Below are 26,380 nucleotides of genomic sequence, written 5' to 3'. Positions count from 1 at the left end.
TAAATTAATTTATAATATTGATAAATAATTTTTAAATTAATATCTAATTAGCTACCAAGTTTTTAACTATCAATTATTTATATTATCAGTGTCATTATTCTATTTTGCTTTATTTTCTATTATTTATTTATTCCACAAGTAACTATCTTATATAGAATTATTTCTGAAATTTCCCAACCTAACCTAATGTGCCTCCTCGAAGATCTTATTCACTAAGAATTCTGAATGTATCGTCAATTATGGGGTATGAGGGGCAGTTAGAAGTAGGAAATAACTTCTTGTGACAATAAATTCTTAATGCTTTTGCATAAGATTTAATTGGAAAGAGTAAAGGAAGATTAGACTTAAAATTATGGTTTTAAGTAACTAAATGGAATGAGTACCTACTCTTCTTAACTTAGAATAGTACTTATGCATCCCAATGGAAAACCCCAAAATCGTTATTGGGGTACACTCATTAAAGTCAAATTGCCGAATGTGCTCTAAAACTACACTAACTACGTAACTTCAAAATATAATTTTCATACTTGCTAAGCAACTATGAGTTAAATCTAGTTACGTTTTTAGTTATAACCATCATAATAAACTTGCAATTATTATAAAATGACCACCGAATCATTTACTATGATGAAGAATAATAACCATCGTAGAATCCAATTTTTCCATTTGTGTATACCCAAGAGATCAATATAATCTCATCCACAATTGTATGAATTCTCTATTCAAATATATGGCTTCAACATTCATATCATAAGACAGTTAAACTCTCATTCAATTTTTGTTTTGTACATTGTTGATTTCTTTGTAATATTTCATTCTTAAAACTAACAATATTACGCATATATAAATTATCATCCAAAGAATCAAGAACAACAACATTTGTACTTTGATAGAGACAAACTTTATTATTTTCCAATAAACAATTAAATTTGACGAAATCAAAATCAGAAATTCGTTAATGCTTTCCAAAAAAATGGTATAATAGAAGTTTTCAAATAAATTTATGTATTTAATTAATTTAAATTTGACCAAAATCAGAATTCGTTAATGCTTTAAAAAAAATGGAATAATAGAAGTTTTCAAATAAATTTAAGTATTTAATTATATGAAAGTTCTAATTGAATATACTGAAATTCTTAAATCGACACACAAAATAATATTTCATCACTTATGAAAAAGTGAAATTTAAATATAAATTAATCATTGACTTATAACATAAAATTTACATTATATATTATGATGAAATTAATTTATTTATAAGTGAAACTATAAATCCAACCAATTCTTATTATGATAGATTTTAAATGATTATGATATCATCTTAATAAATAAATTTTAAGTTTAACTCAATTTTACCAAATAATTTATAAATAATTTATAAATAATTTATAAGATAAGATTTATATGCACCTAATATAAAATATTTTTATATATAGGAAAAGTCAGATTTCTAATACACTTAAAGTCAAATCGGTAGAAAACATAACACAATTATACTTATGTGAGCAAGTATCCTCAAGTACAAAAAGCCAAATTAACTTTAGAACAAATTAAAATAAGATTTTTTTTTAAAGTGACCCACTTAAAATGCTCTTTTTTTCACATGTCCTGATTATAAAAGTAGTAACAAGTAAATTCTTTAGTCTTTTAGGTTTCTTTTGTTGAGAAGACTCTTTCACAAAATATTTAGTGTGTTCCTTTTTCTTATTTTGAAGAGTCAAAGTCACGTGAACACACTCACTTCTACCTTTATGTAGTCTTTTTCTTAGGTAACATATAAAAGTAAGTTTTTTTTTTCCTAAAATAATATGTATATAAAATAAATTATATAATAAAAACAACTTTTTCTATGTTAAATACATTTTAAAATTAATACAATGTAAACTTGTTCATTTTGTAAATATAATGAATAAAAAATGTTTCCTGTAGGCTTCCATGCGGGACTAAATAGTATATAGGAGGTGTGATTAGTAGACTTAAGTTCAACAAAATAACTTGGGCTTCATGAAATTGGACTTATAACACATCAGTTTTAGGACAGAATTTTACTTCTTGCACCTTTACCGTTATGAATTGCATCTCCACTACAAACAAAAAAATTATCCTCCTTCATTGCATCACACCACTGATTCTGTGCAGTACCATCATCGCTACAGAAGAAGAAGAGAGGGAGAATGATGCAGAAGAAGAAGAAGAAGAGGGAGACTGAACATGTGAGCACAAATTATTCTGAAAAACTTGTTCTAGAAAGCTTATTCAAGAATGTATTTCATGCATTCTAAAAATTCTATTGTAAAGTTTTTGGAAAACATGTTCTAGAAAATGTCTGAAACGAGTAATCAAGAAGTTACTTTAAAGAAGATTAAAATGGACATTTTCTAAAATTGTGGGGGTGCATGAAGAAATTGTGGAAGTGCAGGAAGAAGAAGCCTTTAGGCAAGTTTGAGGACTAGTAATTGGGATTGTTCTGTTAAGACAATATAATGTACTATTCTAGTATATTTAATTTAAGTTTGTATGTACATAAAAACATTCTCTCAATCCTCCTTAATTTTTTGTATATCGTTTTGGATATTGCTTGGATCGAGAAAACTAAGAGAAATGTCCAAGAATCTTAAATGTTGTGTTTGGGCTACTCTTTATCCCTTAGAGCTCTAACTTTTTTTATTGTATAAAAATAAAAGCACAAAATGTAAAAAAAACAATTAAATTTTAAACAGAAAGATATACAACATATTTCATTGTTTGAGTGAGTTAAAGTTTAAAATTAATGATTAAAAATTCCAAAAAATTCACGAAACTGTTCTCCGTAGCTGTAGATGAATGATAAATAAGCATAAAATCTGAAACAAAAATAAGAGATTGTTACCATGTAACATCTGAGTGAGGTGCAGCATATTATAAATAATCAGCATGTCGGGCAAGGCTGAGGTGTGCTAAGAGAGTTGAAAACGAAGTGATTAGTGATATGACAACAATTTTCATGCAACTTGGTAAAGATGCATTTCTAGCCTTATTCTTAGACTATATTATATTAAGCAATGCAGCTACCAATAATAATACATTTTAACTCTAGGTTTTTGAGATGGAAAAGCGTGTATTTATTTCCTAACCTGTGCATACTATAATAGATAACGTAATCCATTCTCCTTCTATTTGTTGACGCCAACTACTACCTCATTACAAATAAAGGGATGACAACAGCTAACAATAACAATACCAAGATAACCATTTCATAAATTGTTGGACTGTTCTCTTCTCTTGAATAGACATTTTTACACTTTTATTTTTCTATTACTATATGTTAAAGCGATTTTAAATTTATTCTAACTATAATTTGTTAGACTTATCAAATCATGTGATATATTAACTAGAAATTAAGAAATATTTTATAGATGAATGCAATTTGAATTATACTTGAGATTTACTTCTTAATAACTCTACTAATAAATTTTACTAAATAATAAAATATATTTCAAAATAAGCTATTATACTTCTCGTAATATAAAATCATTTAACAAACGTCTTGTTGTTCAGATAACTATCAAGTTCACATTTTCCTTTATAATCACTTCTTTATTTTCAAAATTGCAACTTTTAAAGAAACACTGATTATTAGTATGAAGAAACATCTAATATTTTATACAAAATATTTTCTTTGTTTGAGTAATTTCCCTTCCAACGTAACAATATATAATTTCCTGCATGTATATCCTCAAGTAGAATATTTTCAAATCAAAACTTAAAAATGTATTTCTACATAAATATTTTTTAGCTTTATTAAAATTTAATAATATATTTGAATACACAAATTATTGTTAATTATACAAATCCGAAGATGACAGATTATGAAAAATACTAACAAAGAAGCCAATTGGATCCTAATATCTTCCATATTTTCATCTTTTAAAGGAGATGAATTTTTGAATAACTACATACTCAAAATTTAATTTAATCAGTAAAAACTAAAATTCATAATTAATTAAAAAAATTATTTAATTTTATATTATCTCTCCATAAATCAATAATGCTGACAAATCTAATTGTGTACATATTTTACATCACATAGTATTCCTGCTCATGGATTATGATTGATGTGTGAATTGCAAAATAAATACAAATTATTAATATATATATATATATATATATTACAATTAAATAATAGTGAAACAGATTATTTACATTAAATGTAAATAACTATAACTTCTTCCATGCAACTTTCGAATGAAATTCCATAAAACATAATAAAGATTAAATTCTATTAATATTAAATTGTATAACATAAGAACAAAGTTAACTAAGAGATTTACATGTCTAGTATACCTAATGTTCAAAGTCTTAGTTTCTTCTACAATAAACACGCGAAGCATACCAAAATGATGAAAAATAATGACTATCAACTTGAGTAACCTACAAGTTCTAATACTTTTATTAACAATAAAGTTTTATATTAATGAACATTTATTTAGAAATTAAAATAATTATTATTGGAGTGTCCCTACAAGTTCTAATACTTTTAGTAATAATAAAATTTTATATTAATGAATATTTATTTAAAAATAGTCAAATTAAAACCAAGGTGTTAAATCCATTTTTTATACATTTTTTGAAATGTGTATATTAAGTATGTTCCTTGACCTGACTGATTGATTCTCTCTTTGTGAATACATGAAAAGAGGGTTGAATTGTTTTTTCAAAACTTGGGTACACTCTTCACAAATATCTTTTGAAAGCAAATACTTAGACAATAGATGTGTAAATTATTATTATGTTTGAGCATAAAGGTGTTAAGCGGATTTGAGACAAAGAACATCCCAACAACTACAAATTAGCCTTTGGTTTATATATATAAGTGTATCTCATTTAAATCACAATATGAAAAGTAAATTCAAAACTTAAACTTTAAAAAAAAATCTCACAAATCAATCTAAACAATCAATCACTTATCAAATTGTTTAAACTTCAAACAATTTTCATAAAATAACATCTATTTCACTTAACAAACACAAACCCTTCAAGAGAATTTCAGAACTTGTGACCACATCACCTTCATATTAAGAACCTAGAGTTATATTGAAAGATAAAGTGTTCCTCATACATGATTATAAGGATGGACATTAAAAAAAAGCTCAAATTTATAAAGAAAACAGGGATAACCTAACCTACACCATAAAGTCTTATCAATTATTTGAACACATTACTAAGACCCTTAACTAACAAAGACTACTCATGAAGTCATAGATACTCATGCAAAACATATCTACCTAGGTGAACAAATGGCTAAAAACTAACTCAAGAAAAAAAGAAAAAAAACTTACTTTAAACAAAAATATAATTGGGCAGTTTTTCTCTATTTATTGTCAAAAGTTCAAAGGTGGTATGAGATCACCAATGTGATAATGATGAAGTTAGAAATTTAGAGAATATAAACTTTCATAGAAAAATGTTAGTGATTAAAAATGAGACCTAAATAGATAATTTTTCTAAATATATAAATTTTTAATTTTAAAAATAAAATATTTAATTATCCTTTTAATGTACTACTTCTGCATAAAACTATAAAACTATGTTATATGTCATTACAAAATGTCCATATAGTTAATTACAAATTGTAGAAAGTAAAACAACATCACTTAAAGCATCAATAGTAAATAGGAATAAAGAAACTTGTAAATCAAACGTGTGAAGTTTATAACTTATTATAATAATAATAATAATAATAATAATAATAATAATAATAATAATAGTAATAATAACTATATTTATATTAGAGGTATATCGCAGCTTTGGTTTGGATCGTTTTGGAAATTCAAACCGCAGTCTAAACCGAACAGCTTGATTCTTAGATTTTTTTAAAAATAATCCAATTTTTGTTTTCGATTATTAGTTATTTGGATTGATTTTCAGTTTTTTTTTTATCGGTTTGGGTTTGGTTCTGTACACCCATATTAAGCATGGTAAATATTAAAGCAAGTAAGTGAAATGATAAAAACTTGACCAAATGACTTGAATTCCTCTAAAAGTCAATCAATCCATTATCAACCTCACATGAAACAAAGAAGATATTATATAATAAAGTTAAAAACATTGTATAAATGTTTTATATTGAGATACCACGTTCTAAATTAAAAAAAATATCATTATTATAATTATGATAACATGGTAAAGGATCCTTCCAAGAAGGATGATTGATATGTTTTATTGAAGTCTCATTGACAATTGATAGTTATAATTTTGAAAGACAACACTATCATGTAGCTTTGTTGGAATGTACACTTCAAAAACTTTAGTACTATAAATTATATGATTTAATTAAAATAAGTTGAGTTTTTCTTGCATACAAAATATTATAAATTATTTTTCTTTGTACTGCTGCTATTTGAGGGTATGTGAGTTTTAGAGATGATAAGTCCACTTCATTATACATAATTTATTTTGAAGTTATCTTGAGGTATTAGTTCATCATTATAAATAAATCATTATAGAAGCATGATTATTAATTTATAAAAAATTAACTTAGTTAGAATTTATATATAAGAGCAGTAATTAGATAGAACGAAGTATTTGTTTAGATCAATGGATTTTTGTTGAGATTTAAGTTAAATTAAGATAAATTTATTTTTGTTAATGAGAGACTTCAGAATATATTATTGAAATTTTAATTAATAATTATAGATGCTCTGGTTTTATAATTGTGATTCGCAGGTTCCAGCCGCTAGCATCTCCAAGTCCATGGTTTGCGTAAGCACGCAATTTGTAATATTTTGGTTTCACTGTCCCTTTTATCTGCGCTTGGAGGCTGTGGTAGGCTTGACTTTATGATGCAGACAAGTTGTGTAACATGTTTTCTCGTTTTCCAAACTCCCATTCTATGCGTTTAAATAAATGAAGTATACATGAAAATATGAGTTGTGGAAGAATGTATGATGCATGCACTGCAATTATTTCAGATTAAGATTATATTAAATACTCACGTCATGCTGCCCCATAAGTCACTGCATTTTAAAATAAGTCGGCTTTATATTATTATTAGATAACAATAATTTGAGGAGAAGAAGCTTTCTGGAAATAACGGAATACCAATATCACATCAACAATAATATGAATTGGAATTTGAAAGAGTTTATTAGTGAGGGCTGTAACATTTTTCAATAGTCAACGCAGATATGGGTATTGAAACCACAAAAACTGACCAATTCCACCTTTTTTCCCTTCCTCAATTCCAAGGCCATTTCTTACTTCCCTCAGCTCTGCATTTTTTCAAATTACACCATGAAACCTATCATAACTCTCTCTTGCATTTTCTTTTTCTACACTACCATTTCGGCTCGCACTTTTTCAGACTATATCACTCCAAATTTCACTGCCTCATATCTTCATTTCATAGATGACTTTGGTACGTTCCTCTTCTCTCAGAACAACACATTCAAGGTTGCTATATTCAACCCCGGTGGCCAGGAAACAAGTTTCTACCTGTGTGTCATTCACGATGCGTCCAACACCATCATTTGGTCTGCTAACCGTGATGCCCCCATCTCAGCTTCGGGAAAAATGCTTCTAACTGTCAGAGGGATCACAATTCTAGACGAAGATGGGAACACCAAATGGTCAACGCCATCACTGAAATCACAAGCAGATAGACTTGTGTTGACCGAGATGGGAAATCTTGTCTTGCTTGATAAGTCCAATGGTTCTCTCTGGGAGAGTTTCCAAAGCCCAACTGACACAATTGTTATTGGGCAGCGTTTACCTGTTGGAGCATCTTTGTCAAGTGCAGCATCCAGTTCAAACTTGTCAACAGGAGATTTCAAGCTCACAATTTCTTCCTCTGATGCAGTGCTGCAATGGTATGGACAGACCTACTGGAAACTTTCATCGGATACGAAAGTCTATAAGAATTCAAATGATATGGTGGAATACATGGCCGTGAACAATTCAGGTTTTTATCTATTTGGAGATGGTGGAACATCTTTTCAACTGGGATTGCCACTGGCTAATTTTCGAATTGCCGTGTTGGGTACCACTGGGCAGTTTACTATCAACAGTTTTTCTGACACTGGCTTGACGCAGGAGTTTGTGGGGCCAGGTGATGGTTGTCAAACTCCCTTGGCTTGTGGAAGAGCAGGGTTATGCACTGAGGGCACTGTTTCCTCTACACCTGTTTGTTCTTGTCCCCCAAACTTCCGTCTAGGCTCAGGTACTTTTGGTGCTTGTGTGCTAAGCAATGGATCCTATTCCTTGCCACTTGCTTGCAAAAATTCTTCAGTTCTTTCATTTTTGAATATAGGGTATGTTGAATACTTTGCCACTTTTTACTCTGATCCGGTTATGAATAAAGGGAATTTATCTGCCTGTCAAAAATTTTGTTCCAATAACTGTTCCTGCTTGGGAATTTTATATAAAAACACATCTGGTTCTTGTTACACGATTGAGAACGAGTTGGGCTCCATTCAGTCAAGTAATGGAGATGAAAGAGACATGTTGGGGTTCATTAAAACTAATGTTGTTGAATCTAGAACTGGTAATAATGATGGTAACAAGCAAAGTTCTCAAAATGGGGGGTTTCCTGTGGCAGTTGCGGTGCTGTTACCTATTATTGGATTCATTAGTATGATGGCCATAATTTTCCTTGTGTGGAGAAGATTGATTCTCAAGTCAAAGATAAAAGAACTGAAACTAGGGAAAAACTCATCTTCCTCAAGGGACCTGGATGTTTTCTACATTCCCGGACTACCTGCAAGGTTTGACTACGAAGAGCTTGAGGAGGCTACAGAAAACTTCAAGACTCTTATTGGGTCAGGTGGGTTTGGAACTGTGTACAAGGGTGTGCTTCCCGACAAGTCTGCTGTGGCAGTAAAGAAAATAGTGAACATAGGCATCCAAGGGAAGAAAGATTTCTGCACTGAGATTGCTGTGATTGGAAACATCCACCACGTTAACTTGGTCAAACTGAAAGGCTTCTGTGCTCAAGGGAGACACCGCTTGTTGGTTTATGAGTACATGAACCGTGGATCCCTTGACCGAAACCTCTTCGGTGGTGCACCCGTTTTAGAATGGCAAGAGAGGTTTGATGTGGCGCTTGGAACAGCGCGTGGACTTGCTTACCTTCACAGTGGCTGTGAGCAAAAGATTATCCATTGTGACATCAAACCCGAGAACATACTCCTGCAAGATCAGTTTCAGGCTAAGATATCTGATTTTGGACTCTCCAAACTCCTCAGCCCCGAACAATCTGGTTTGTTCACAACAATGAGAGGCACACGTGGTTATCTTGCTCCAGAGTGGCTCACCAACTCTGCCATTACAGAAAAAACTGACGTGTATAGCTTTGGAATGGTGGTTCTTGAACTTGTGAGTGGAAGGAAGAACTGTTATTTCAGGTGGAGAAGCCATAGCATGGATGAGAGCAACAGTGGTGGAGGTCATTCCTCGACATCATCAACAACTGGGTTGGTTTATTTTCCACTATTTGCATTGGAGATGCATGAACAAAAGAGTTACCTGGAGTTGGCTGATCCAAGGCTAGAAGGACGTGTGACATATGAAGAAGTGGAGAAACTGATTCGCATTGGGTTGTGTTGCGTTCATGAAGAACCTGTACTGAGGCCAAACATGGTGAGTGTTGTTGGCATGTTGGAAGGTGAGACTCCATTGCCACAGCCGAGGATAGAATCTTTGAACTTCCTGCGCTTTTATGGGCGTAGGTTTACTGAGGCTTCCACTATAGGGGAAGAAAATGAGTATGGTTCTTTGATGCAACAAGAAGCACGTAGATCTACAAGCATACCAAGCGATTCACCCACTCATGCTTTTTCTTACATGTCTTCCCAAAATGTCTCAGGGCCAAGATAGGGAATCCTGTTTATTCTCTATGTTTCTTGGTTTTCGACCTACCATAAACTGTACCATAATATCTCATTAGGGTCTTATTTAATTCTATCATTTGTAATTTCCTTTCCTTATTATAATACCTGTTGTGTAAAGGATGAGAAACTAAATTCATAAGGATATCAAAGTGCTTACTGTCAATAATCTCTTTTTAACAATAGATTTATTTATTTATTTGTGGATTGCCGCATATATAGATTTTTTTTATATAATAAGAAGAAAAAGAATACTTTCACATCCAAATTTCTAAATATTTATTTAACAATCTTTTCTAATTCTAAAATATTATATTTAGATTATAATAATAAATATAAAATAATATAATGGGAAACTTTTAATAATAAATGTTATATTATAATAATAATAAAAAAAAATATTATTATAAAATAATAATTTATAAAACTGTAAGTTGAATGTAAATGAAAAAAGAGTATGAATGTATAATTACTCTCTCTGTATAATTATAAAGTGGTTGTATAAAACATGAAAGTGTATTATAATAACAATCAACTTGAATTGCCATTAAAAATAATTAATGTTGATAAAAATTATGCAGCAAATGAAGATGTGTGTGTGAATTGAAGTATGAAGACGAAGCATGAAGGTGAGCACGTTAGACGCAGCGTTGCAGCGGTGCCAATGGGCGAGGCACTTCAAACAGATTCTCTCACAAACGATCCTCACCGGCCTCATCTCAGACCCCTACGCCGCAAGCAGACTCATAAACTTCTCCTCTCGCTCCGCTCTCGTTCCCTTCCACTATTCCCTCCGAATCTTCCACCATCTTCACAACCCCAACGCATTCACATGGAACACCATCATGCGCGCCCACTTCGAACTCCAAAACAACCCCCACCAAGCACTCACACTCTACAAACTCTTCCTTGCGAAACACGCAAAACCCGATAACTACACTTACCCAACTCTCCTTCAATGCTGCGTTGCCCGGGTGTCCGAGTTCGAGGGAAGGGAGCTGCACGCACATGTCGTGAGGTTTGGTTTCCATCAAGATGCGTACGTCCGGAACACGCTGATCAACTTGTATGCTGTATGTGGGACCATGTCCGCTGCGCGCCAGGTGTTTGAGGAAAGTCCTGTGCTGGATTTGGTCTCTTGGAATACTGTTTTGGCCGGGTATGTTCAGGCGGGAAATGTGGAGGAGGCGGAATGTCTGTATAAGGGAATGCCGGAGAAGAACACCATTGCTTCGAATTCCATGATTGTGCTCTTTGGAAGGAAGGGGTGTGTGGAGAAGGCGCGGCGGATTTTTGATGAGGTTCGAGTGAGGGATATGGACATGGTGTCGTGGAGTGCGATGGTTTCTTGTTATGAGCAGAATGAAATGTGTGAGGAGGCGTTGGTTTTGTTTGTGGAGATGAAGGCAAATGGGGTGGCAGTGGATGAGGTGGTTGTGGTTAGTGTTGTTTCCGCGTGTTCTCGAATTTTGAATGCTGAGATGGGAAGGTTGGTGCATGGTTTGGCGGCGAAAGTTGGGGTTGACGATTATGTTAGTCTTAAGAATGCATTGATACATTTGTATTCTAGTTGTGGGGAGATAGTGGATGCGCAAAGAATTTTTGATGATGGTGGTGTTCTCTTGGATCTAATATCTTGGAACTCGATGATTTCTGGGTACTTGAGGTGTGGTTCAATTGAAGATGCTGAGCAGTTGTTTTATTCCATGCCGGAGAAGGATGTTGTGTCTTGGAGTGCCATGATATCTGGTTATGCTCAACAGGAATTCTTCTCGGAAGCGTTGGCATTGTTCCAAGAAATGCAGCTTCATGGAGCTAGGCCAGACGAAACTGCCCTAGTCAGTGCCATCTCGGCTTGCACCCATCTGGCTGCTTTGGACTTAGGAAAATGGATTCATGCGTATATAAGTAAAAATAAATTACAGGTTAACATTATTCTGAGCACGACGCTTATAGACATGTATGTGAAATGCGGGTGTGTGGAAAATGCATTGGAGGTTTTCTATGCGATGGAGACAAAGGGGGTTTCTACCTGGAATGCTATTATTCTTGGGTTGGCAATGAATGGTTTAGTAGAACAGTCACTCAGCATGTTTGCAGATATGAAAAAAACTAGGACACTTCCTAATGAGATAACATTTATGGGAGTTCTTGGGGCCTGTCGGCACATGGGCCTAGTCGATGAGGGGCGTCACTACTTTAGTTCCATGATCCACGAACACAAAATAGAGCCTAATATTAAGCACTACGGATGCATGGTTGATCTTTTTGGACGTGCAGGTTTGCTTAAAGAAGCGGAGGAACTGATTGAGAGTATGCCTATGGCACCTGATGTTGCCACTTGGGGTGCTTTGCTTGGGGCTTGTAGAAAACACCATGACAATGAAATAGGGGAGAGGGTGGGCAAAAAACTTATTCAGCTTCAGCCTGACCATGATGGTTTCCATGTACTATTGTCAAATATATATGCTTCAAAAGGAAATTGGGGCAATGTTCTCGAAATTAGGGGAATTATGGCACAACATGGGGTGGTAAAGACACCTGGTTGTAGCATGATTGAAGCAAATGGGATAGTTCATGAATTTTTGGCTGGAGATAAGACACACCCACAAATAAGTGATATTGAGCACATGTTAGATGTAGTGGCCGCAAAATTAAAGATTGAGGGCTATGTACCAACCACAAGTGAGGTTTCACTAGACATAGACGATGAAGAGAAGGAAACTGCACTTTTCAGGCACAGTGAGAAACTTGCAGTCGCCTTTGGACTTATCACTATTGCTCCACCAACTCCAATCAGAGTTATGAAGAACTTGCGCATATGTAATGATTGCCACACTGTTGTGAAGTTAATCTCCAAAGCATTTGATCGCGAGATTGTTGTAAGGGATCGTCATCGCTTTCACCACTTTAGGCATGGAGCTTGTTCCTGCATGGATTTTTGGTAACAAAACCGTACTGGCTATTAAAGTGAATGAGTACGTGTAAGGAACGTGCACTCAATTTTTTCATTGTTGACTCAAATATCAAAGCATGTGGAATTTATGATTTTCCAGATTTTGTTTGCCTTGCTATGGAATAAAATTTTTGGTCATTCTTGTGATCTTGTTGGCAAAGAAGGACATGTAGGGTACCTTATACTCCAGGATAATATCACTCCAACTTTCTGAGCCTTGAAGATCCAAGATTCTGAAGAGAAATGATACTTCTGCCGATGTTAATTGAGTTTGCATTCAGGGGTTGGCTTCTCATCTTGGGAAAGTTTGCAAAAATCCAAAAAGAAAAATTCAATCACCATCATCTCTGGTTCAGTGGTCATTCCTGAGCTGTTGAGTTTATAGAGGCACTCATCTATTGTACTTGTTTTTTAAGCAAGTTCTTTCCTTAGGCTTGGAATAGGTTTCTTGGACACACCGAAGTTTTGTGGGTTAAGTAATGGAGACCTTCTTGGACTCACGGAATGAGGGTGGGTCTACTCTTTGATTAGGTTCCTTGGTTGATAAGCTTGCACATGAATGAGGCACGACTAGGAAAGGTTGATGATGGTTCTTGAAGTCAAGAACAAGCAGCAGTGTTGCGGAAGCAAAGAGGAGAAGAAGGAGCAACGATGGCTTCTTGGATTGGTTCTGTTCAAGAAGGCCGAGACATACGGGTGGTATTCTTGGTGTTTGATGAAGGTTTGGAGGTGTTTGAACAATGTGACCGAGAGGTTTTTAGGTGGTGGTTCTTGGTTGCCAAGGTGGTGAAAGTTCACGCAAGCCTAGACCAAGATGGAAAGAGGAAACCGAAAGGTGCAAGGTTATGATGGGGGCAGTAATGTTATTTGTGTAGAACTCGTTAATTTATGCCAAAAGAAGATATACATGGTTGTACATGTTCGTCTAAAATCTAAAAGAGTATGTAGTACGAGAGTTTTGTCTCGCAAATAAATACTACTTGACAGCTAACGAGCAATGGAAAATGCAAGGTCATGTTTCACTGGACGAAAGTAAGCAAAGACGAAACAATTATTCTTGCTAGCCAAGACAACCCACCACCAAAATATAAGACCAAAACACTTCAAGGATTATGCTTGTGTAATCTCCATACTCTTAGTAAATGAAGCAACACTTCACACACATACAATTTTATTTTTTTTTACTTTTATTATGTTTTTTGTCAATTATGTGGTTGACTTGTCACAAAAAATATAAAAAATCAACGAATTATTAATGTTCTCATGATGATAAAAAATAATAATGCGAATTAAATACAACTGGAGTTAATTGATAATGGATATTAAAAACTATTTTCTAATATGTTTACAGTGACAGATAACTTAGCCTACAAAATATGTACTTGTAATACAATACAAAGATATGTGAATTATAAAGAAAATTAAGTTTTCTACTTCTGAGAACCTTACGAGTGTTCTAGGTTATAAGAACTCAAGTTTTAGTTTTATCAATCTCATAACTTATCACTTAAATTCTCATCTTTCTGGGATGTGATATTAATATTCTTTCTCAAACTGAATATCATAATGGTCATTTGTTTTCTTTCCTTCATTTGTTTTCTTATTATTGAGAACTTGTTTGTTGGTTTTTTTATCACAAACTTTGAGACTAGTTAGTAGAAAAACAAAGTTTGAGTATTATAAAAATGATTAAGTTTGATATTGTAAAACTTTAAAAATGAATAATTCAACTCATCATCTTAGTCATATAAGAGAATGCTTATTATGTTATTTTGAGATGTAATATAGTGTGTATTCGTTTGGCCCGATGCATAGTGCAATTTGTTCTCTACTCTTTCAAAATCGTATTTAGATTTTAGTTTTATTTTTCTTTTCATTTTTGTTTATCTTCATCCAACAATAAAAGTTATTAACAACATAACTACATCGTTTAATACTAACACAAAATAACATGAGGAGACCAATCACCAAGATGACATGACAACATAACAATCATGTTACCCAATTATTAGAAACATTAAACAGCAGATACTCAATTGAAAAACATAAAATTTTTTAGTACTCAATATATTAACAAAATTTAATAGAAACTCAATTAAAAATACCAAAATGTATGACTTGAAACTTAATTAAACCTTTTTTTTAGACACGCTTTTATTATTTCTTACTAATTTTAAAGAAAAATTAAAATTTTTCTTAACTTTCAAGTTTTTCTACTACAACTTTTTTGTCAAATTGTAACTTTCTCAACGTAATTATTTATCATAAAAATCTTTATATTTTATTTATTTTTTAATTCCAAACCTTAGCTGTAACTAATGACACAAAGCTACTCTAATATAGATTAGCTTTGCTATCATGCATCAAGCGATATCTCAACCACAAACAAAAGAAATTAGCCAAATTGAACAAATCCGCTACATTATATTTAAGTTGCATAACACCAATTAAAATTCTATATTTGTTTCATCTTTATAGACACGCAAAAATCCATGCATGTAGAAAACAATACAACAATGCTCACCTAACCTTTATTACGTAGCTATTGAATAGGTCAATACCTTTACATTTCTTGGGCATTAATCAGCCTGTGATATTATTGTAACGATCCAACACAGTGATTGGCACTTGCCGCATCTTTGCTAATTATGCAGCAAAGTTGAACGAATTGTCAACAATAAGGAGTCCATGAATACTTTCCATTCAGTTCTATTTGTTGGAGATCTTATACGTCGAAGATCCTACATCAACTAGTTGTATTAAGGACATTTCATAAATATAAATGAATGCAAACATATTTTATAAAAGTTGGATTAGATTTAAATTTCTTTCTTAATATAATATCAAAATTCTATACTTACTTAGTTTATTGACTTTATTAAGTCATGCGCTATTCACTCCTACAATACCACAATTTTGTGAAAAATTAAGTTAATGAAAACTTTCTTACTGGGTTGAAACGTTTTCTACATCAAAAAATGCATCTACATTAGTAAGAACTATCAGCTCAAATTCCGGTTTTACAGTCAATCATAATATTGACAGATCTCACTATGAAGAATAGTATAGACACATTACTCTGCTTCTCTGAACTGCCGATCCATTCTAAGCAAAAACAATCTGTTGCCTAAACAGGATTGCCTTATTCAATTGCTACGCGTCAATGTCAAACCCCTTCGTCCAAACAGGGATGCAGTATATTAGTATTCCCAGAGAGAATGAAACACAAACTGTAATAATGGCATAGACATAGGCTCTCCAAGGATGACTGCTTTCTCTCATTGCATTGAACTCAGCAGCAAAAGTAGAGACAGTGCTCAAGCACCCCATTAGACCAAACTGTATTCCTGCTACAACAGTATCACAATCTCTGGTGTTCACCTGCATCAGGCAAGTAAATAATGGTTATGGTTTATGTCATATATATAACAGACATGAGGGCAAGAATTAATCATGGTAATCAAAAAAGAAGTTCAACAAGCAATCCAATTTCCCAACACATGTAAATCTTACTGTCATATCTAATTCGGAACCTATGAGTCTATGGCTTCTAGCTTAGAGATTGGACAATGTAGTTAGGGGGGGACTTGAACATGAATGATGACAATGAAACTTACTGCATTCTTCACACAGGCAAGTGCAGCCATAATACAAGCTGCTGATACATTGGCAATTAACGTCCCAAATGGAATCCATTTAAACAACCCTTCCTTTCCCAGTCCACGCCCATTTAACCTTGCTAAGAACCATCTAATCCACACACCCATGGGTCCAACCATGCAAGCAAACCATAACTGTGCAGCATTACCACCGTGCTTGAACTCAGCCTTTACTAATGCACCACTTATACCCCACAATATGCCTAGTATAACTAAGAAGATCACCATAACTATCAACTGACGACGGTAGCTGTCTACTTTGTAGTTGATCTTATTACCATCTTTTCCCGAACTAATACTCAACCGGTGGAGGAGCCACCTGAAACCCTTGGCAGTTTCGATCCCAAACTGGATGGAATAGGCAACAAGAAATAAACCTGAAAAATTGTAATTGTAAAACAAATTCATCTTATCAATTGAGCCATCATGAGGAATTAAAATCATCACCTCATCTAATAGGGGTCATTTGATTTTAAGCAAAACAAAAAATCTTTGCTTGAAACAACAAACTTAGAACTATAAAATACACAATAAATCTTCTCATTTACCTAATAGAAAGCCAAGTGAAGCGAAGAACCAATGCCCGGAAACACTGAGTTCAAGCATTTTTTGATTCCAACCACTGAAGGTTGTAAGGCTTCCTAAGTAACCAGTTGTTATTGCTATAGCTAGATGCTCTGACACTTGAGATATGTCTCCTTTGAATACCACACCAAACCAACCCATAAGAAACGAACCAATCTGAAAAGGAATATAAAAATTTGAATTAGATTATCTGAATCAGCTTCCTCACGAGTGAATTCCAAAATTTCTTCTAACAGTAGTTTTAAGTTTCAAGTTTGAACTTTGAAGCTTCTACAAGATGCCTATACATAAAAAAATTAAAATGTAATTTGCAAATGTGTTCTATACATAAATGACTCTAGTGTCACTCCACACTAAGCAAGTCACTACCATAATGTAGTTATGTTCCTGTCTAAACAACTCTGGAGTGTTGGCCTTTGTGAACCCATCAAAATTTGTAGATAACCAAGACACAAAAATATTGAAGATGGAAAAGGGAACACACCATATTAGAAGGAAGATCAACATAAAGAATGGTTTGGTCGCTTGTCACATGGGCAACCTCAGGGCCAAATAACTTCTGCAGTAAATATCTCGTTAAGACCTGCACAGTGTTTTTACAGTTTGTGTATTAGAGTTTTGTGGATAACTGCATGTCATAATATAAATTTGACCATAAAATGGGTATCATTGTCACAGCTAAAATTTGCCATAGCCTCTCAATCAGCAAAAGAATTCTAAATTGAAACAATGGCAAATACCAGTAATCCATTCTGTACCAACAAGTTAGCCATGTCTAACAAGTCAAGCAAAAGTTTAGCAGAAGTTACCCCAAGAATTCCAAAAACCGCTAACTGAACCATACATGAAGTATAGTCAAGCAACTCTGGCAAACCTTTAGGAGGATCCTGAAAATAGATCATAAGGTTAATTAATAACCAAATCACAGAAACCAAAAATCTTGGACTACATGAAAATCAAGTGTTGAAGCTCACATGCTCTGTGTCTTCAGAACCTACTATTCCATCAGTGGAAAGAGGGGAAAGGGATGTGAAGGCAGGAGGAGGCAAAGGCCTAACAGAAGAATTGGGATGCAATCTGTGCTCCTCTGTAATGGAAACAACGGTGTCTTTTTCTGACCTGTTGTCAAAGGACAAGCGGAAACTGTTGCTCTCACTGAACCTCTTGCTTTGAAGAGCTCGATCTCCAATGTCTCCAGCCTCGGAAACACTCTCATTCTCACCATCATTGTCTGTATGATGGCTTACGTGACTTGATATGCTCAATGAACGTCTTCTGATTGAAGAACCCCCACTGTTCATTCTCTCCATGTCAACAACAACACAACCACAACACTTGTCTCGCCGCCTTAAACCGCGTTGAACACCCAACTAAATACCAAGTTGACTCATGCAGCTGCCACCAATACAAACCTTATTTGTTTTGTTCTTTATATGTGTGGTACAGAAAAAGATGACTGAATTCTATATACTTACCCCCAGTTTAAGTAACAGTTAGCCACTTGCCCAATTTATTTTGTTTAGGATTTTAATAATAATCACACTCCCCGTCCCAATATAACAACAGTGTACATGAAATAGCAGATGAAAAATCAACCATTTCTACCCCGAACATTAAAACAAACACATTATAGTCAATTTAATAGATGGTGATGCACATGCCTAAGAAAGCAGTTTTCCCCACACAAGCGATAACTTACTAATGACAAGTAAAAACGTATGGGAACTAGCCTAAGAAAAAGAGATAATATAAGTTATGGGCAATTAATAATCAATGATATCACAAAAACTGTACTGACTACATGGTGAATATATGTAGGCCAGGGATACAAATTCAATGGTTATGATTTTATGTCATCTTTTGTTTTTTGGAGTCACCTTAGAGAATACGCAGCAGGAAATTCAATATGAAGCGGACAAATTGAAAATGGCATAATATTAATTGTTCTAAAGAAAAGGGCATAATAATGTGTCACACCAGAGAGATTCATACGTAAGGTGGCGTTTTCACTTGATAAGAAAATGTGAAGCTAATATTAGGAGACATGAGAAATGAATTGGGGATAACTATTTTGTGGTCAATGACAGCACGCAGCTTTTGAAATAGATTCCTTTAAAGGCTCCACCAAGATGCCGTTCTTGAACAGTTTTATTATTTATATAAAATTTAAATAATATAAATAAAATGGATTTTTTAAAAGACCGTCACATTAATTTCAAGAAAAATAAATTATAAAAAAACATCCAATATATTAAGTTTGTTGACAGAGTTACTAGATTAAAAAATACAATCATCATTTATCTTTCTTAAATCTAACTTCTTTATTTGTTAACACGTGTCCAAATGAAGACCCTGTTTTCTGTGGACTAATAGAAATTAGATTTGGTTTTTGCACAGCAGTATTTATAAATTTACAATTTGAAGCAATTGTTTTGTTTTTGGATTCTGCGGCTTGTCATAAAATAAATTTATTGGCATCACCTCACAAGTCACAATCCCCTTACGGAAGATTCCTACCCCTTATCACGATAGACACGAGAAACCAGAAGAAATTTGAGTTTTAAATCAAATCTTGACTCTTACAACAATATTATACATAGAGTAGAGTATCTTATTTTATTGTCATCAAGAGCTTACTATGTGTCTCCTGTCTCTTATGCGAAGGAAAAGAAAATTGTTTACTGTATTAGCATCAGTAACATAGTCTTAATTGTTTGTAATACAAGTTACATTATCATTTATAAGTTATAGTATACCCACTTATAGATAGACTATAATATATTATAAGATTTTTTATCTTAATATGAGAGATTTTTAACATATATTTTTTTTTCTAATTTATGTGTAAGATTATATATTGAGTCTAACTAAAAACGTTTTCTGCTTCATTTAAAATTAAAATTCTTATAAAATATTCTTTTAAAAATTTAAAAAGTATGGTGCAGGAGTTTAAAAATTATTTAAATTCATGAACAACTAAACATCATGTTTTTACCGTCAAGTTAAAAGAGATTGTAATTATTAAATAATTTTCTATCATTATCATATATATATATATATTATAAATATAAAAAAAATTATATAGAAATTATACATATATTGCACATTTAAAAAGAAAAATGTCATCAATTTTTTTTAATATAAATCTATTTTTTCAGCACATTTACATCTTTCTTTCTTCTCTTCACCTTTGGTTACTTGGGCGTAGTGCCAAAATTATAGATTATATATGTAAAAAAATAGGTGGCAAATAAAAACACGTTGGGCCAAAAGAAAGGACCAAAGTTTAAAACGGGATGGCAAATAGCAAGTGAAGGGCCAGACGAATGGGTCCAGTCTTTTCAAAAAAGCGAAAAAGGAGTATGTATATAAAAAACAATGGGGTAAATAATAAGAATGCTGGGCCGAATGAATGGGCTATTCCAGTCTAAAAAAAATATTAAAAAGAAAGAAGATAATAAAAAAACAAAAAACATGTTTTATGGCACAAAACGACAACACAGCCCTCCCCTCCACCAAACTCCAACTTCAACAGCCACCAAATACAGCATTCCAATTTTACATCCAAACAAAAGAAACGCAATATATTCCACGTTTACGTACTATCCAAACAAAATCATGATATATCGATAGTTTCCTTTTTTTCTACCTCAACATAATAATTTTTAATACTATTATTTTAATAATTTCTCAATTTAACTTTTATAATATTATTTTAACAATTATAATAAGTTATATACAACTTGCAGGATTGTTATTGTATAATTTTTTATTGAAAAATAATATAATTTATTTTATTGAAGAATTCTAAGATGGCCTGGGGAAAAGAAACAATCGTCAAATAAAAATCAAGAACCAAGACAAGAAACTAGAGTAAGAAAGATAAAAGATAAAGCTTAAAGATATCATAAGAAAAAAAAACACAAAATGAAAAGAAAGAGTAATGTGTGTTGAAAAAAGCAAAGTAGAGGTATACTTAAAAGAAAAAAATAAAACAGAAATATAAAGTCCAATTATAAGGACCTTCACATTAATTAAAAAGTCACTTTCAGAATTATTTTTTTTACCGTGCAAAGATCATTTTATTTTAGTTTTATATTTCATGTTCGCACCTTGTTAGTTTTTTTCTAGATTTTGTGGTTTTTCATATTATACAATAAGCAAACGGAAACATAATTATCACCTATAGAAAAACACTATAAATTTTATCTCAACCACCAATGTTTACCAACGATCATCACAAACAACCATCACTAATTAAAAATGAAGAAGAATATACCATATTCTTCACCATACTTAGAAGTTCTTATAATTAAAAAGAAAATGTATGAAGATAGAAGAGAAGGTACAAAGGTGTAGGACAAATTTCTCTATTTCATTTAGGAGTGAGTGAAATGTGAGAAATTGTAAAATTTATTATTTTATTATTTTACTACTCTCTTTGCTTAGTTTTTACTAGATAATATCGAAATTTTATATGTTCACAATAAGAGATAAGTAAAGATAGGAATACCAATTTAGTTTGGTTTCAAAAACTAAAAGAAGAAGGAAAGTGTCACTCAATTGGGCTTTGTCGGGGACAAAGTGAGTTGGGTTCAGGGTAGACGAAGTTGTGATTGAACCAAATATAGGTCATTCATATATATGAACCAGACCATCAATATAAGACGTGAAAACAACGAAATTGTTAACCATTAATATGAAGGAAGTGGATTTCAATATGAAAAATATAAGTAAGATTCAACAATCATTCATATGAAAGAAGAGGATTTGATCCAAAAGATAAAAAAAAATTATGATCATTCCCAATAAAGGGGTCTCTAGTTGAAAGATAACAAGAAAAATGATTTGGTTACCATTCCCAAGAAGAAAGTTTATATCCGAAAGATTGAAAAAAAAAATAATAATCATTCACAAGTAAGGAATCTCTATCCAAAAGATTGAAAAAGGGATTGATAACCATTACCTAGAAGAGAGTCTTTATATGAGTAAAAAGGATTTGATGACCATTCCCTATGAGAGAGTCTCTATTCAAAAAGAAAAATGATTTGGTAACTGAACTTTCATTATGTCTTATATAAATAAGATCTTGATCCCCAATATCTCCATGCTCTGAAACTCACTCATTCTCATGGTCATCGTATGCGTTCTGACTCTTTGAAAAGTCACTAATTTTTTCCAATAACTTTCCTAAAGTTAGATAACTTGTTTCCTTATAAAATTAAAAAAAAAAGTTATAAACAAATAAAAACAAGTTTTTATATGCTGAGTGATAAGTTCAAAATATAAAACATATACTCCTGAAGTATAATATAAGTGATGATGTTAATAACCTGCATCAAATTTAAATTAGCTCTATATTTATGTTTTTGTTTAGTATTTTTGATGAATTCGGGAAGATTTTATAAGGATTGATTTACGTCATTTGTAATGATTTGTGAGAAAAACTTTGAAGAAAAATAGTGTAAAAAAGAAAGAGAAAAAAGTGATGATTTTTTCAATATTGTTTTGTGAAATTGAGTTTCCACTTTGAGAATCTAACTTTTTTTAATTAGAAATCTTATGAAAACATGGCAGAATTATATAACAACAAACGAATAATAAAGTTTAAGAATTAAATAGTAGAAGAACACAATGATCATACGACAATATGCTTAGTCAACTATAAGGTGGGATTCGAGAGTTACGACAACAGTTTTACATAATTTAATAATTATTATATTAATGAATTCCAGCATGTTAATAATGAATAACTGGTGTTGAAAAAGATTTAAAAAATAATATTTCGATTGGACTTATCACTCATTTGTCGATCAAAATCTCGGTATACGAAGATGAAAGTTTATATACTTTTGAAAAGTAGATGCATAAAGTATCACAACAAAACTAATTACATAAATAACAATCACATTTGTAATAATTAACTAAAAAAGTTCTTATAAAAAAAACTTAGTCGATTTTTATTTTTCAATATATGTTTAACCAAATTCGTTAATAATTATTTTAATTTTATGATCAATGGTTGATTATTTATTATATATTTATTTAAAATAAATCTGTCTTTACAAATATTATTTACCTATTTTATAATTATTTTAAAATATTGTCTAGAAAATAATTGGAGGTGAGAATATTGCTTTGAAAGAATAAACAATGATTGTATTACCAATATCATAAATTTGGGCCACCTTATATTCTCCTAAAAGAAATAGGCAAATGCTCCCTGCACCCAACACATTTTAACCTGCACCCAACATAATTTTAAAAATTCCAAAAATGCCCTTTATTTCGGAAATAAAAATCCGGAATTGAAAATAATATATTCCGGAAAAATATATCCGGAAGTGGTTATTGAGTTTCAGAAATAAAAATCCGGAAACAAAATGTAAAATTCTATTCCGGACAAAAAAATCCGAAATTGATAAATAATACATTCTGGAAAAAAAAATCCAGAAAAGAGATTATTGTATTTCGGAAATAAAAATCTGGAAACAAAAATGAAAAACTCATTCCGGATAAAAAAATCCGGAACACATATTTCGGAAATTTTTTTTAAGGATAGTTTCGTCTTTTCCGCTGGAATCGGGTGCAGTGATATGGTGCAGGAAGCAATTGCCAAATATGCCCTTTTTATTCTGTGTTGGGCCTAGGCCTCTTTCAAAAAGAAAATGAGTTAAAAAAAATATTATAAAATGCAGGGAAGATATTGGTGAGGGTGAGGTGGGAATAATGTGTTTGGATAGGATAAGAGAGAGAGAGAGTGAAATTATAGGAAGTAAGATGAGGAAGGGTCCCACCTAAATATATTAATATATCACTTTTATTTTCTTTCCACTCACACAAAATCCATACAATACCACATCAGCACCTCCGTTGGAATGGACGAATCACAATCGCCGCACCTCGCTCTTCCCTCCAATTCAGCGTCCTAAGCTTTCCCAAACCCAAAAGGGAAACTTCTAGAACCTTCTATTCCGTTCCGTTCCACCTCTTCAGGAACCATGGCCGACAGTCGGAGATCCACGGGCAACGTTAAGTGGTTCAACGCGAAGAAGGGTTTCGGATTCATAAGTCCCCAAGACGGCTCCGAAGATCTCTTCGTTCACTTCACTTCCATCCGATCTGACGGCTACCGCTCCTTGTCCGATGGCCAGTCTGTCGAGTTCCTCCTCGATTACGGCGACGACGGCCGCGCCATGGCCGTCGACGTCACCTCTCCCGTTAGATCCAGCCGTCCAGTAGGCATTCGAGGCCGGGGTGGGGGCGGAAGAGGACGCTACGGCGGAGGGGAAGGCCGTGGGGGAGGGATCGGCCGTAGAGGAGGTTACGGCCGTGGTGGAGGAGGACCTGAGTGTTATAATTGTGGAAGAATAGGTCACTTGGCGAGGGATTGTTACCAGAGACAGGGTGGTGGTGGTGGTGCTGGTGGTGATGGTAGGATACAGAGACGCGGTGGAGGCGGAGGTGGTGGAGGGTGTTATAACTGTGGAGAGGAAGGGCACTTTGCGAGGGAATGTCCAAACGTTGGGAAATTAAATGAGTGAGAACGTGGGTTTATGAATTATTATTTCTTCTATTATACTGTGAGTCTGTTATTGTTAGTTGAGGTTGGGTGCATGCATGGGTCTGTTATTTTTGGTTTCTAGCCATTGGCATTTGTTCCAAATGTGTTTTGCTAATTGTTTCATCTAATCCGATTCTTTTGATGAAGTGATTATGGTTGTTCCTCCTGTTCAATACGAAGCAAGGGAAGCCGTAATTAATGGCTAATTTAATAATTTATAAATTCAGCAAAAATATACATTCGCTTCTATGCACTGTCCTCAAACTATCTGTATTTGTGTCGCAGTCCTGCCATTCTTCTGATCATGTCAGAACCAAAATCCCCTTTGATATGTCCCTCCTTATTTTTAAGGGTTGTGAAACAATTCTACATTACGAATCTATCAAAACTCGTGATAAGGAAGTATTTTTTAAGGCAATTATTTAAAAGTAAATAAAATCATTGTAACTAATATTTTTTATAATATTCTACGCGTATATTTTTTACACTTTAAAGAAACTATGCTTTAATTAATGGTTTGTTTTCCCTTATATTTCTCTACTATAGAAGGGTCTGTAATAGTCGGTTGAAAGAAGTTTAATTTTCATCTGTAATTCATGCAAATATTGTGAAGATCTTATCTGCTCTGATAAGAAGCAGGCATTTACGCAGTGGTCCTACCATGAAAGATATGATAAGTAAATCTAGTCTATTCTGTCCTCTAGTTTTGTGTGTGAATGATATGTTGTCATTTCTGATATTTATTCATGCAATAATGAATGTTGTGGATGTTCTTTTTTCCTAATTTGTTCATTTAAGGCATTGTTTTATTTTTTTAAAGGTTTTACTGGCAGAGATTTTATAAACTTCTGTACTCTGAAAAGTTTTGAATAAATGCAGTCACAATTTTTGTTACAAAAATATACAACTTTAATATTGTAGTGACAGCTTGGCTTTCCATTTAAAACCAATCATGCCTTTAAATTTTTTATTATAAGTATTATGTTATTTAATAAGGATATTTGATGATCAGATGAGTGGCTAATGATCATGACAGATATTCTTAATCCCATGTTGTGTGATTATGAAAAACTAGAAGTTGTCCTATGTCATACACTGTGATGGTTGCATGAGAGCATCGTGGGTTGCTTCCGCCCTTTGGTTTTTTTATAATTGTTAGAAAAATCTTTGCATTTTCTTTTATTTCTTCCATTATCAACCTAAAAATTATATATGGTAATTCTTCTTGTTTCTTCCGAAATGGATCTTTAGTTGTTTAATGCTTATGATAGTAGGTAGGCGTCATCATTCTGTATTTGGATAATTTTTTAGTGCCATGAAACACGAGTGCGCGTGAGGCGCCATTGAATCGGTGGCATTAGATTCTTCAAGGTCTCTACAAATCTTGCATTTAGATACATTTGATGTTTGATAATATCATAGAGAGACTACTTCTTCGTTTATTAGGAAGCAAACAAAGTAGATTTTAGAATACTTGAAAACTGTTTCGACCTTTTAGTTCCTGATCATGGCCTGGTGTTTCTTTTCCTTCTATCCATCACTTTGAATTTATTATGGCTTTCTTTATCATACCTGGTTCTTATAAATTCATCACTCTATGTCAAGTAACGAAATTCTTTGGTCATGATTTTTGGAGAACGGTGACATTTTCTCCGTTCTTATTTTACAACCATTGTTAACAATTTCACATTAATAATTGGTCTATTGCTTAGTTTGTTTGTTCTTTTACCTTTTTGTTATTGTTCTTAACAAA

The 26,380-nt window shown here is 32.8% G+C and overlaps 4 protein-coding genes across 4 annotated transcripts; 3 read left to right on the top strand and 1 right to left on the bottom strand.

Annotated features, from left to right (window-relative positions):
* The first annotated feature begins 7,053 nt into the window (after positions 1–7,053).
* On the top strand, positions 7,054–10,032 carry LOC137822745 (G-type lectin S-receptor-like serine/threonine-protein kinase At5g35370). The gene has a single exon (XM_068627729.1). The coding sequence runs from the start codon at positions 7,273–7,275 to the stop codon at positions 9,850–9,852; it is 2,580 nt and encodes an 859-aa protein (XP_068483830.1). The 5' UTR covers positions 7,054–7,272; the 3' UTR covers positions 9,853–10,032.
* Positions 10,033–10,376: 344 nt separating this feature from the next.
* LOC137822608 (pentatricopeptide repeat-containing protein At3g62890-like) lies at positions 10,377–14,025 on the top strand. Its single transcript, XM_068627516.1, has one exon. The coding sequence runs from the start codon at positions 10,487–10,489 to the stop codon at positions 12,809–12,811; it is 2,325 nt and encodes a 774-aa protein (XP_068483617.1). The 5' UTR covers positions 10,377–10,486; the 3' UTR covers positions 12,812–14,025.
* A 1,708-nt stretch (positions 14,026–15,733) lies between these two features.
* On the bottom strand, positions 15,734–18,846 carry LOC137821177 (fluoride export protein 1-like). The gene is made up of 7 exons (XM_068625647.1): positions 18,539–18,846; positions 18,038–18,458; positions 17,873–17,950; positions 17,548–17,646; positions 17,027–17,219; positions 16,437–16,855; positions 15,734–16,200 (listed from the first exon to the last, which is right to left on the bottom strand). Exons 2-7 carry the CDS (start codon positions 18,371–18,373, stop codon positions 15,973–15,975), a joined length of 1,353 nt encoding a protein of 450 aa, XP_068481748.1. The 5' UTR covers positions 18,374–18,458; positions 18,539–18,846; the 3' UTR covers positions 15,734–15,972.
* A 4,986-nt stretch (positions 18,847–23,832) lies between these two features.
* Positions 23,833–24,773, top strand: LOC137821663 (glycine-rich protein 2-like). The gene has a single exon (XM_068626364.1). The coding sequence runs from the start codon at positions 24,065–24,067 to the stop codon at positions 24,605–24,607; it is 543 nt and encodes a 180-aa protein (XP_068482465.1). The 5' UTR covers positions 23,833–24,064; the 3' UTR covers positions 24,608–24,773.
* The last annotated feature ends 1,607 nt before the right edge of the window (positions 24,774–26,380 follow it).

Source organism: Phaseolus vulgaris, chromosome 9, assembly GCF_000499845.2.
Source record: "Phaseolus vulgaris cultivar G19833 chromosome 9, P. vulgaris v2.0, whole genome shotgun sequence".
NCBI classification, from domain to species: Eukaryota; Viridiplantae; Streptophyta; class Magnoliopsida; order Fabales; family Fabaceae; genus Phaseolus; species Phaseolus vulgaris.
Note: the sequence above shows the minus strand (reverse complement) of the source record. Positions and strands in the feature narration are given on the sequence as shown.

Excerpts from the sequence above, each read along its gene's own strand:
- LOC137822745 (XM_068627729.1), top strand. The coding sequence starts at position 7,273 with ATGAAACCTATCATAACTCTCTCTTGCATTTTCTTTTTCTACACTACC.
- LOC137822608 (XM_068627516.1), top strand. The coding sequence starts at position 10,487 with ATGAAGGTGAGCACGTTAGACGCAGCGTTGCAGCGGTGCCAATGGGCG.
- LOC137821177 (XM_068625647.1), bottom strand. The coding sequence starts at position 18,373 with ATGGAGAGAATGAACAGTGGGGGTTCTTCAATCAGAAGACGTTCATTG. Across the intron at positions 17,951-18,037 it reads GTTCTGAAGACACAGAGCAT|GATCCTCCTAAAGGTTTGCC; the intron begins GTGAGCTTCAAC and ends ATCTATTTTCAG. Across the intron at positions 16,856-17,026 it reads TTCACTTGGCTTTCTATTAG|GTTTATTTCTTGTTGCCTAT; the intron begins GTAAATGAGAAG and ends ACAATTTTTCAG.
- LOC137821663 (XM_068626364.1), top strand. The coding sequence starts at position 24,065 with ATGGCCGACAGTCGGAGATCCACGGGCAACGTTAAGTGGTTCAACGCG.